The sequence below is a fragment of the Periplaneta americana genome, chromosome 5 (assembly GCF_040183065.1).
Source record: "Periplaneta americana isolate PAMFEO1 chromosome 5, P.americana_PAMFEO1_priV1, whole genome shotgun sequence".
NCBI classification, from domain to species: Eukaryota; Metazoa; Arthropoda; class Insecta; order Blattodea; family Blattidae; genus Periplaneta; species Periplaneta americana.
Window position 1 is genome coordinate 91,573,892 of NC_091121.1, and position 13,386 is coordinate 91,587,277.

General features: G+C 35.9%; 1 protein-coding gene across 1 annotated transcript in view; it reads right to left on the minus strand.

Moving 5' to 3' along the window:
• The window catches only part of LOC138700427 (relaxin receptor 1-like), a 217,732-nt gene that overhangs the window by 144,127 nt on the left and 60,219 nt on the right, over positions 1-13,386 (minus strand). Inside the window, exon 3 of the mRNA XM_069827044.1 lies at positions 9,539-9,650. Coding sequence (XP_069683145.1) covers positions 9,539-9,622 — 84 coding nt within the window. The 5' untranslated portion in view covers positions 9,623-9,650. The remainder of the gene's footprint in view (positions 1-9,538; positions 9,651-13,386) is intronic.

The following is a 13,386-nucleotide window of genomic DNA, read 5'->3' on the forward strand; positions in this document are numbered from 1 at the left end:
CTCTCAGGGCCACAGATTAGTAGAGATCAGGGACGTGTAGACGAGATCCGATTGCTCTATCCCAGTGATGTCAACGAGAGCGCAAGCGTGCCTCATCGCCCGTACGCGATGTTCAGAGCACGTAGGCACGCAGGTACAAGTCACTGATGAACTCAAGGGTTGTATGTAAGACATTGAGGAAAAAGTCGTTCAGTAAATTTTAGACTGACTGGACTCTTGTCTCCTTATGAGTGAAAGAGGATATAATGTTCTTTGTCTGATATAATATGTTTAGCATTTAGTTACAAAGAGAAGCAATGTGAAACGCCTGAAATTATTAATTGATGTACATAATTAGGTAAGCCTCATTGTCTGAAACCGCTAAGATAAAGAAAATATACTATGTATACTATTTGTTGCAGGCCTAATATTTCATTTTTCCGTATGCACAAGTCCTGTAATTTCTTTCACTTTTATATTGGTAAGTTTAAAACAGGAAAACAGTGTTCTTCTACTGTTGGACTATTAGATAATTATATAAAAATTAATTATTGTATTCTAGCTATTATCTGAAACTATGTAAGTTAAGGAGAAGTTATGTATATTATTTATTGTAGCTTACTATTTTATAATTCGCTGCATTTATTAGAGAGGTACACTCTACAAAACATGTTCTTATTTCTTGTCGTCTTGTATGAATGTAACACGTTATTTATTATTTAAAAACAGTTTAATTCATCTTGCAGTGATAGGCCAATAGACTTCACTTTGCTCACCCCTTCTTATTCTCTGCCCTTCCTGCATAATTGATTCATTGCAACCAGTGAGCGCTTGATCGCACGCAGGACCGTCTACGTGCTCTTGACCTTGACATCGCTGCTCTATCCGAAGTAGTGGTGGGATGTGATTTGAAGTGTGTCCATATTTTAACTTCAGCAATTAGTTTCCTATATAAACAACAGTGAAATATTGTCTTTGCTCAGACGTTCAGATTAGCCTGGTGTAACAAACCTAACAGAGCAGGCAACCCCATTGATCTTACCTATTTTCCCCGATGGTGGAATCTGTATGCAGTTCCGAAACGTTGGAAATATTAAGTTCCAGAACAGATGGAATACATTAAAGATTAATTGCGGCTAATTTTAAGATATCTCCTTGCATAGGCCTATATTTATAGAGCAAGCTACTTCGGATAAATTCCTCTTAGGGAAAATAGTAGAAATTACGAAATTCCTGGTAATGTAGGTACGTGACGCTGGTGGTTTTTATTGACAATGCAGAAATAACTGTCTCGATTATTCTTCTATCGATCCATATGTCTAACTTCTCTTAAACTCTGTGTTATTTACACGTTTCATAAGTGTTTATTTTCCAGCTGAATTACAAAAATATGGTGTTGAAATATTCCTTCTCCGCTAAATTGAAGAATTAGCTACGGTAGCTTTCAACCATGCCGTTACGGTTACAACTAAATAGAACTGAATACACAATATCGCCAACGTAAGGGCATGACGTTGGCCTGTGACGTCGTTAGAAGTACTAAGAGATAGCACCACTGTTAGCGACAAGGTTCGGTAGGGTTTGATGGGGAGATACATATATTAGTTTAAATTAGACACACGGACAGTGATAGTGATTATTAATATTTTGAAATATGTCTATACTCTCGTTAGAATTATGTTGTTCTTTAAAAGTATTTTGAAATATATTCCCATTAGAATTAAGTTGTTCCTCATCAATATTTAGCATTTCTTATCAACAAAGGATATTGTGTTCGACTATGTTTTACTCTCCTCCAGCGTCTATTTGCGTAGGTATATATTGCGTGTAAATAACGTGGCTTAGATGAGGGGATAGCTAAATGACATGAGGTTGTGGAATGTGACAAGTTAGAGGGGGTTTGATGACGGGATAGATAAGTGATATGAGGTCGAGGTGACAAGATTAGGTTAGATTAGGTTAGGTTAGTTGAGGGGATAGCCAAATGACTGAGTATTTTAATATAAACTTCATTTGCATATTATGTAGGACAAATGCTATCATATTTTATGTGCTTGACAAAACTTATTAATTTAAACATAAGATTTCATATCATTCTCCATGTATTAATTTAAATTATATCATATTGTACTTAATAAATAATTTGTAACTTTAAACATAAACTGTTTCATTACTCGTACATATTACACATTACTCGCATATAATATAAAAATGTTATGTACTTTCTCTAGACAAAAAATAGAATTACAACGCTGTCATAAATACGTAATTAACGCTTTGACGAACATTTACCGCAAATTTACTTTCGTTCATTTCAATGATATTCCCTGAACCGCACCTTTCTTTTTCTTTATTTTCTTGTGATAACCTTTGTACTATAGATATCATTTGCATTTTCTTTCAGTGTTCGTTTTACTCCGTAAAGGCTCATTCACAATGAAAATTAAATAACGTAAGCGTTAACTTAACGTTACAGCAAAATTAAGAAGTCATACCATCATTCACGATGGGAACATAAACATAACAGCAAACATACTTGGTAACCATGGAAACATAACAGCGACGCCATTTCCTCATATTCTGTCGTATGCTTCAGCGCTCCACGATTGTGTTCTGTTTGCAAATCACGTAAGCATAAGCATGAAAGTTTGGAGTTCGCAAACTTTCATGTTAACGTCTTACGGTAATATTTATGTCAATGCTTATGTGAATCATTGTGAATGATCCCATTTGGTAGTCTGGGCGCAAACTTCTGTGTTTATGTTACGGTTACGTTTAATTTTCATTGTGAATGGGCCTTAAGCCTCGCACTTGACAATTAGTGGAGTAAATTATTTAAGAATAAAGTCGCGAATTTTACTATCATCATTTCGATTGTTTTTTGTTTCACACAGCTCGGTACGGCCCGGTGACTAGTGGCCAGCTTAATTGGCGTTGGTCTACCGTGCGCATTTTCCAGTTGTTCCTTATTCTCATTTCTTAAGCAGAATGCGGAGAACAAAACTTATGATAAATTATCTCCATTGGCACGCTGGAGATATGTATTCTTTAATAAAATGACCCACTTTGCAACAGAAATGGGCTAGTCATTAGAACGGCATAGGTACAATTCTGTTTTCTTTGAACATTATTTCTGCAAATGTATAATGAGGTAACATTTATTCCCAAAGTTTCATATTTAATAGAGCAGAAAATGTTAGTAACATTTTAACAAAATTCTCTTTCTTTTGTGAGCATGACAATGTCTTTAAATCCCTTCTAAAGTTCACAAAGCTTTTGAAACGTAACAGTAAGTTTCGTATTTTCACTGGGAGACAGAACCATTTGCGGGTTTTGTTTCATAACAAAGACGACCGTATATCAAAGTAGATTCCCTCGTCAACGCCAGAGAACAGTGAGTATACGCTAGGGACTTCGGGTGGAAAAGTAACATCAAATAATCAGACAAATAGAGCAGCTTATTTTATTCCGCACAGCATTTGAAAGTGAAACACGTAATAAATTACTACTAAAGCTATGCTGAATTAATTTTTCTTCATTCACAGATATACTTGCATTTCGATACTATTGGAGTTGTTTAAGAAATATTGAAAGAAATTTAAGATCCGTAGGACTAATTGACGTGACAAGAAGTGACAGAATGTAAAACCAAAATTTACGGCGGCATCTAAAATTTATCTAGTGTCTTCAAGAAAGGGTGGGATTAAGCAGAAACTGATTTCGGAATCACATAGACTTACGTACGAAAATATATCACGAAAATAAACATTATAAAATCACTCACAGAAAGAGAAGGTGTTAGCATGACTGCATTACAAACTTCTAGCAATGGTAAAGAGATCAGAAGAAGAAAAGTTGTCATGAGAAACCTTTTTCCAGAAACGTACCGCGTAACAGTGGTACGTCATTAAAGCGACAACCTTCACGCACATTATGTAAGCTGGGTTGCTTACCTTTTAGGTGCTTTTAACTAGCATGGTGACATTCATGTACAGATTAGAGATGAAAAAAACTAACTGCAGCTCTCGCTCGCTGTGTTCGTTGCATTTGTCTTTCGAGTCTCGTCTCATCATTCTCGTGCGCTTTGAGTCTCGCTCATCATTCTCGAAATAGCATTTGGCCGGCGTGCAAAGATTTCGTAACTGAATAACATACATCATTGAAATAAATGAGACAAAAGACAAAACAGAACAGTATCCTAGTTATAAAAATGTTCTGGTTCTATTATATCACATTATCTATGGTTATATAAAATAAAAAACATTCTCAAATAAATTTGCATTTCTAAGAAACATAAAACAGCGTTAAAACCTTTTTACTTGAGATTGCACACTTGATCTCAAAAATATGAAAAGAAAATGCCTAGCCTTTTAATATGGGCCTAGTAATTAAATAAAGACTGGGTAACGGATTATTATACACTGAAAAGTAGAGATGATGTTTCAAATAGGCTACTTGATTGTTTATACATATATAATAGTTGCCAAAGTAGATAAAAGTTCCGTCAGGTATAAACAACTGTGACGATTCAAGATTGCTTGACGTTCGGGACTTCGGGAGTAATCAATCTCGACGTCTCGAAACACTCACAAGCAGTCTTTACGTCAACGACGCGACACGTACAGCATTGTCGTGCGGGTTTTCGGCTTTGCGGACGCCATTAGTCTTGCTTTCTCGATCGTTATTGATGTATAATGTAACATATAAAAATAAAATTAGGAGCTCCCTTATTGTGTGTTTCGTTCACGACACACTACGCTAGTGCAGTAAACAAGAATCCCTATATATATGCTACTTGTGGATAGTCGCGTGAAATCTTTGAAGACATAGAGGTGGAGTCAAAATTCGCTCCAAATTTTAATTCCGTATCTGTACAGTACTACGTTTAAGCACGCCACTAGAGTACGATGCTACTTTCCCCGACCAGGACGTGATGGAATTTGTGGTGGACAAAACAGACGTTGCGTAGTGTTTTTCTCGGGATACTCTCGTTTCCTCTATCATTCTACCAACACTCTCCACTTCCCCCTCATTTCATCTATCATCAGCAATGGTAAAAATAGGCTGACGTTTTGGAGAGAGTACGGGTTTCCGATGCTGGTATATGAAGGGCTTGGGGCTTCGGGCACCTGGGGTTTATCGGGCTACTCTTCCGCGAAGTGGAGCCTGTTTCTAACAGGAGCTGAGACAGGATGGTCCACTTGTCAGCGTAGGCTGATCAGGAAGGATTTGGTGCTCCGGGCCCCTGGGGCTTATCAGGCTACTCTTCCGCGAAGTGGAGCCTGGCTCTAACAGGGGATGAGGCAGGATGGCCCAACTGTCAGCGTGGAATTCACGAATGCCACCAAGGCCACCTGTCGGACTTAGACAACCGTCACATAGATATAAGGGCGCACAATGATCCAAACCGTGCCCAAGTGTACTGACTCGTCCCGGGTCTAGCTCACTTAAAGCCTATACTAGTTTCCACCTTATAAAGCGACTAAACAGGAAAAGACATGTTGTTGTCAGAGGCTCTGTTGCCACATAGATAATTTCTATTTCCACCGTCTTATATTCTTCGCTTCCTTTTCATGTTGATAACATGCTTCTTTTAATCACAGTATTAGTACCGGTAACACTTTTACACTCGCAATTGAGGTGTTTGGTGCAAAAACCAGATAAGTCCACTTTTGGTCGAAAACGAGTTAGAGTATGCATGATATATAATACGACAGTGAGCATCTTTTGGTGCAAGAACCAGAGTTGTGTGGACTTATCTGAATGAGATATGCTTAGTTGCCAACAGAGACCGTGGGTGTGTTTGGAGCAAGAATCAGCCTAGTCCTGGACTTGTCTGGTTCTTGCACCAAAAGATGATAGCACAAGTGTAGCAGTTGTTTCCTTTTAGTAAAATGGGTGAATGAACGAGATGTAGTGTAGCTTTGTCAGTTTATTGTGTGTTTCAAACATGTCAACTGATAATTCAATCAGTGATAGTGATAATGGTGAACATTCAAGGATAAGAAAACGTGACCCCAGTAAATGGAAAATAAACAGAGACAAAGTGAAAAGATTAAAGGGTGAATTATTATGTCTCATGCAGCTCGTGCAATAGGCCCTGCATATAATTGTAGGCGAAAATATGTTGATATATTGGACGGAGAAGAAAAAAAGGAAATAATAACCAAGTTAAACTGTCTTTTAAGTAAGAAAGCACAAGATGACTTTTGTGTGCATCCATTACACCAAGATCTATTCAACGACGAAGGCCTAGAAAAGGTGAAGATTCAGGGGTTCGTAACTTCTCATATGCATACAAGTTATGTGACAGGGACTTTGACATTAATGAAAAGAATAAAAGGCATATAACTGGATTGATTAGTCCTGAAGAATGTCAATAACTTCTCAGGAAATCATCTACGTTATTTACAGTTGTTCCTGTCACACAAACCATGTTCAAATCTTCAGATACCATTTCAAACCTTTGTTTAAAGGAAACATGAAAACAAGAATTTCAATATAAAGTCTCAATATAAAGTATTTAAATACAGTTCCCAGCACAAATCTATATTGAAAGTCAGCCAACATCAATAGGCAACTGTTTTTTCAGGGTTCAGTTTTCTGAAGAAAACAACCAACGGAGAGCTTGGTTTCCAGAGATATTATTGTACAATGGGCCATTGCCTGTTTAAAGGGCTTAAAATATGAAGATGTGATGAAACTGGCAATGATATACTGTACATTGCTTCAGCAGACATGGGGTTCTACGAGAAAATGTATCATTCTCAAGGTAGTGCCAATGAAGCTTGTGAACATAGCTCAGATGATTCTGAATAAGAAGTTAAAGACTTAGAGTGGATGCTGTATTTCAATTAATTTCATTTCCTGTTTTCTCTATTTGATTACCGATATCAAGTTAACTCACAATATTTTCATTAACTTGTTACTAACATTGAATAACCTACTAAATACAATAGGCCTACTGGTATTATCTTTATATAATGCATCTTTCTTTCTACTAAATTCTGTTTCCTTTTATATTTTAGTGTACTATATTTATTTCTGTACAGTATTACCATTTTTATACGTTCTGGTATTCTGATAAATTTACGATGATTATTATTTTTTAATTTTAGTAGGTTATTTTACAACGCTTTGTCAACAGCTTAGGTTATTTAGCGTCTGAATGAGATGAAGGTGATAATGCCAGTGAAATGAGTCCGGGGTCCAACACCGAAAGTTACCCAGCATTTGCTCATATTGGATTGAGGGAAAACCCCGGAAAAAACCTTAACCAGGTAAATTGTCCCGACCGGGAATCGAACCCGGACCATCTGGTTTCGCGGCTAGACACGCTAACTGTTACTCCAAAGGTGTGGACGACGACGACGATTATTATTATTATTACTATTATTATTATTATTATTATTATTATTATTATTATTATTATTATTATTGTAAGTATTTAAATATAGCATGAAACCATAATAATTTAATTATTCACTTCAACAGAATTTATTGAGAATGTAAACAGTGTAGTTTGATAACTATTCTCTTGGCATTTGTACACTTAAATATTTCAAAATTGAACAGGACTTTTTATAAATGCAAAAATTTGCACTTTTGTAGTATAATATGATTCACATGTAAAAGATATTGTAAGATTATTAATAGTTAATAACAAAATAATGATCTTGCATTGTTCATATATTGTTTTTCATGATATTTACTTAGATAATAATGGTCTTTCCCAAATCATATGTCAGATTTTAAATGTTTGGTGCAAAACCAAGATAAGTCCAAATAAATATATAATTAATTTTAAAACGCACATCTATAATTTTATAATTGATATTCGTATATAACAAACAAAAAACATACAGAAATCGTTCAGTACCATTACATTTGTACAATTCCTAAAAATACATGCCTTCAATGGATGCCAAACTTTGTTTTTGCATTTACTCCAAAAGTGTTTTTCTGGACTTATCAGGTTCTTGCACCAAACCCCTCAATTATAGCGGCAATGATACAGAACACGAAAGCAATTACATAACACGTGTGGCCTGACGCCATAAGTTTGGTAACATTGTTCCGGCGAACAAGAGAATATTGCACCGCGCTCGGTGGCATTACATTGCCAGTTTGTTACTAGTGGACGAATTTTTCTATTGTAAACGCCAGTGAAAAGTTACGTTCTCACCCAATGTTGCAACGCTGTACAAGCTACCCCTCTAGCCCGCACTCACCCCTCGCCTATAGAACTTCCTGCTTCCTCTTTCGTCGCTTTAAACATGGAAACTAGTATAGCCAAGCCAAGATGCCACTTTAATTTAGACCAATGCGGTGGCAGGCATTTTTATATATTTAGGAAACTCACCTAAATCACTTCTTGCGTTAGATTGCCCAAAACCCTCCTTGCTACTGCTCAGTGGCGGCTAGTTCATAAAACAATACAAACTCATTGATGTCCTAAATTAAAACTGAACTATCTTATTTATTGAAAACAATTATTGGAATTAAAAACTCAAAATATGCCAACAAACAAGTAGTTTTAATAAAGAGCTCAGAGAAATTTTAACATATTATTTGTCATAAAGATGTTGATCTTTTGCACCTGTGGAGAAACGGTCAGCGCGTCTGGCGGCGAAACCAGGTGGCCCGGGTTCGAATCCCGGTCGGGGCAAGTTACCTGGTTGAGATTTTTTTCCGGGGTTTTCCCTCAACCCAACATGAGCAAATGCTGGGTAACTTTCGGTGCTGGACCCCGGACTCATTTCACCGGCATTATCACCTTCATATCACTCAGATGCTAAATAACCTATATGTTGATACAATGTCGTAAAATAACCCAATAAAAAAAAAAACAATCTTTTGAATAAAATCCGTATTTCTCAAGGACATACACATTGTTTTACTTCAATGAGGCACTTTTTAATGGGGAGGAAATCTGTAGCCATTCTGACTGTTAGTCTAATGGGGCACCAAGTCAGTCGGTAGTCAAATTTGAATTGTTTTCAGAATCTGCTATTTCACTTTTACTTTCAGTTATTTTTACAGGAAGGAGATTACTGGCTTTGAAATATACGAACCAATTTAAAAATGCATGTTTATTCTTATCTTACAGATATTTTATACCATTCTATGTACTAACTGTATTAGAATACTTTATAGTTTAGCAACAATTTCTAAATTAAAAGATAAGATAATAGATTTTGGCCTGAAAAAATAGAAGGTTTTGAAAAAGGAATAATACTTTTAAATACAATTCTTCAGTGACAAATAGTAGGAATTGGCAAAAAATAATTTAATGTTGGATTCAGAATGTAAGAAATATGTTTATTCCGTTATTGGTTCAAAACCGGTTTTTGAGCAAACTAACAGGTTTTGGAAACGAACCATTCATTTCTTGCTGTTATAGTAGGATCTAGTCTAATGGGGCACCAAGTCAGTTTTCTATAGAAGGTCTATACACAGGTTGAATATCCCTCGAGTGAAATTTAGTACAGAGATAAAACGTGAATCTCACTTCTATCCACATTACCCATTGATTAATATTAAGATTAAAGCAACTTACAGCAATTCTATTCCGCGTGCTGGTAGAAATGGTGGTGGTAGTGTAAGTCCCATGTTGTTGCAGAGAACGGATCTCTCGACGCATGCGCACTCCGACGAGTTGATCATAAGTTCTGCAAAGAGTGATAACACAAATGTAATATATTATACAAAGCTAAGCTGAGAAGGAAACTACAATATACAGATGGAATTCTTTTTTTATAAAAATCAAAACACAGCTTAACTGAAAATACGGAATCTAAAATTTCGAAAGAAGCACTGACCGTTCCCGAGTTATTAGATGCAAATATCGCGACCAGTTGTGATCTGATTTCACCTACAGTCAATATGGTGCGTTACTTGATATTCATAGCAACCGCAGATTTCCTAATTACGCGCAAACAGACAATTTAAGTTCTTGGGTAACATTTTTGTTATTCTATTGACTAGTGACACACTCGACCTTTACGTTTCCAAGTCGAATGGCGAAACAACTATTCACTGTACTAAGACGAAAGCCGTATCTTATTAACTGAGTTAAGTTGTGCTTTTTCATCTAACCTACGTTTTCGGCGATTATGAGAATAATAATAACAATAATAATAATAATACTTACTTACTTACAAATGACTTTTAAGGAACCCGAAGGTTCATTGCCGCCCTCACATAAGCCCGCCATCGGTCCCTATCCTGTGCAAGATTAATCCAGTCTCTATCATCATACCCCACCTCCCTCAAATCCATTTTAATATTATCCTCCCATCTACGTCTCGGCCTCCCTAAAGATCTTTTTCCCTCCGGTCTCCCAATAATAATAATAATAATAATAATAATAATAATAATAATAATAATAATAATAACAATAATATATGATAACGACAATAATCAGGCTTAGGATCCAAGACAACTTAAGAATAAAGTGAAGTTACAGTGCAACGGAGTGCAGATGGAATGAAGTGGCGAGTTGAGTTTTGTTTAACTGTGCGTTAGAGTACAATCCAGTTCCTGATCAGAGGTACAGTATTCTTCCGTCTCTTCCTACGAAGCGAACTCAGGCCATCACAGTGCATTTTCAATTCATAGTGAACAGTTTTTTTCGAACTAGTTGCAAGTATGTACATAGTTGTTCATTGTAACGCTAACGTCTTCAACGTCGCCGAGGGACATGAAAATTTGTAAGGTATGTATCCTAATTCATTTTCCACCATCACTAGATTGTACTATTAACAGTAGGATATAACGCAGCACATTGACGTCGTTGTTTACATTCACAGTATGTCTGTCTACTATGTTCAAGGAACTCTATAGTCAAGTTGTGCGTACATTGGTTGCTAAAGTGTCACGGCTCCTAAGCCTGATAATGATGATGATGATAATAATAATAATAATAATAATAATAGGTTACCGAACAGAGCCGAAGCACACGCAGAACCTAAGCAGAATTTTCGAGTCTGTGTACGAATCTAGTGCGCCATCGATTGTAATACGCATCTCGATTTTGGAGACTAAATTCAGCTGAAGTAAGTGCGCTTTATATTTCAGTAAGTACGTTAGTATTTTTTAATTATGCAAGCTACTTTCTTTCACCATCATTCTATTTTACTGCAGAATTCATAAATTTTCATCTATAGTATTAAGAATAGATCACTTTTCATCGTATATTTCCCAATGCCTTTTTGGTTTGACAACAATCGACGTAAAATGAATTTCAACAATTGCCAAAGCGATACTTTGGAGCACTGAGCATGTGCAATGCTTTGAATCTGTAACTTCTGTAAGAAAATTCAGGCAGGCCATTTTTTTCTGGAACTGTACATTACATATTTTTATTTTAAACAACATTCGGATTTGCTTTTCACTCACTATGGTTATCTGGGACATAGCATTATCCTCCTTCATGCGCTCTCACAACTGTTCTGAAAAAGGAAACGCGTTCCAACATAGTATAAGCTCGGGAGTTGGAAATTACTGCTCCACAGATTTGACTTTTTAAACTCTCATACAATATACTTATGCGTTCAGAGGTAACTGAATTCTGAAGATTCTCATATTTTGTTCTTTAAAAGTAATGGACTATAAATCCTGGTTCTGAATCAATAATCTCAGTACTTATAGACTCTTCAATTCACAATTTAAAAGTTACTTCTTAGTACGTCATAAAATGTTTCGAACTCTTCGATTTTTTTTTTCTCTACCTCCCAAACACACTCCGCAAATTCTCACAGGGCCACAATACGACAGTGTTGATTCTTGGTTTTATGTGCACTGTAATCTGGTCTTTTACGACTACGGACACATGTCGATTCCTATTTGCTATCGAGTTCGAACTTGCCATCTCCTTCATTTCTTACTTTTTGCATCCCGTCACTCACAGAAGCTCTTCAAGTCCCTGTTGGCCGTCGCTTTTTTCCTTCGTTTCTCGGCACTCAATTTAGGATCTTGTGAATCACCCCTTTGAGTCAACATAGCAAAATATTTATACTATCCTGCAGATTTCAACGGGAGATTTCTTTACAGGAGTTTAACTTTACAAATTTGTTACTACATAAAAAAGACGACAAGGACAATCTGAACAATAATTACAGACCCATCAGTCTAATGTCAAATCTATACAAACTTTTCTCGAAAATAATCACGGTAAGAATAACAAGGACTTGAGACGAGAGTCAACCGCCCGATCAAGCAGACTTCCGCGCAGGCTACAGTACGGTAGGCCATCTACAGACGGTGAAACAAAGCATTTGAAAATCAGAGGAATTTAATCTATCCATGTTGAATCTTTCGTACATCACTTTTAACACTCGAATATAAATAATTGATTAAATGGCGATCTTACTCGTGTTAATTGTGTAAGCATGTGCGGCTTACAGCTGTTTCGGTGCTTCTTCACACCATCCTCAGAGCCTACTAGATCTCGGCGTCATCTCGAACTTCGCTGCCTGTTGTGTGGGTGCGTTCGATTGTTGAAAAATGTTGAAATGTGGTGTCAAATAGTGTGTGTGTTCTGAAATTGATCTGTGTGTTGAGAATTTGATAAGGCTGTGTTTTAGTATGTCTGTATATTTCATGTTGTTCTAGTGTGTTGAGGCTTTGGTTTTTGGGTTGTATGTGTAGGATTTCCATGTCTGTATTTATATAAATATTATATTTATTTATATTTTTATGTGTAGGATTTCCATGTCTGTATTTATATAAATATTATATTTATTTATATAAATATTTATATATATATATTTATATAAAAATATTTATTTAAATTCTTATATGAAAATATGTGTTTCCAAAGGATTTTCATATGGCAAATTCAAATCTGAAAACAGAAACTCGCTATCAGGCACAGTTTTTTAGTTACACGAGAGAATATGAGAATATACGTCTCATTTAACTGACATTTTAAGTTTATGTTTGCTTAACAGCAGTTGCCAACAGTTAATTTTGTTCTTCATTTATTTTCATTTTCAAATTGTGGCATTCCTGTTGCTAATAAAATTTTATGTTAATAAGCAAGTCATTTAAAATTGAGTTTTGTAGCGTGTTAAACTGGCATTATTTGAGTGGTGGAGACATTTCTTATCATGTGAGAAAATATTCATTTTTAACCATAATATTCCGACATCTGTGATATATAAAATATGTAAAATTTTACATATTTCTCTTTTACATAAACCCCTTAAATCATAGACGTAAAATAGACAGATTCTAACAGAGAGAGAGAGAGAGAAATCTTGAGTTTAACCTGAAATTCTTGTTAGAGGAAGTGAGTTTTGTTTGTTTACATGAAATATTGTTTTTGCATCTGCAATGATGTTTGTGACCTAATGAATACTTTGAACTTCACGAGCCACAGGAGTGGAGACTTTTTATAGTTGC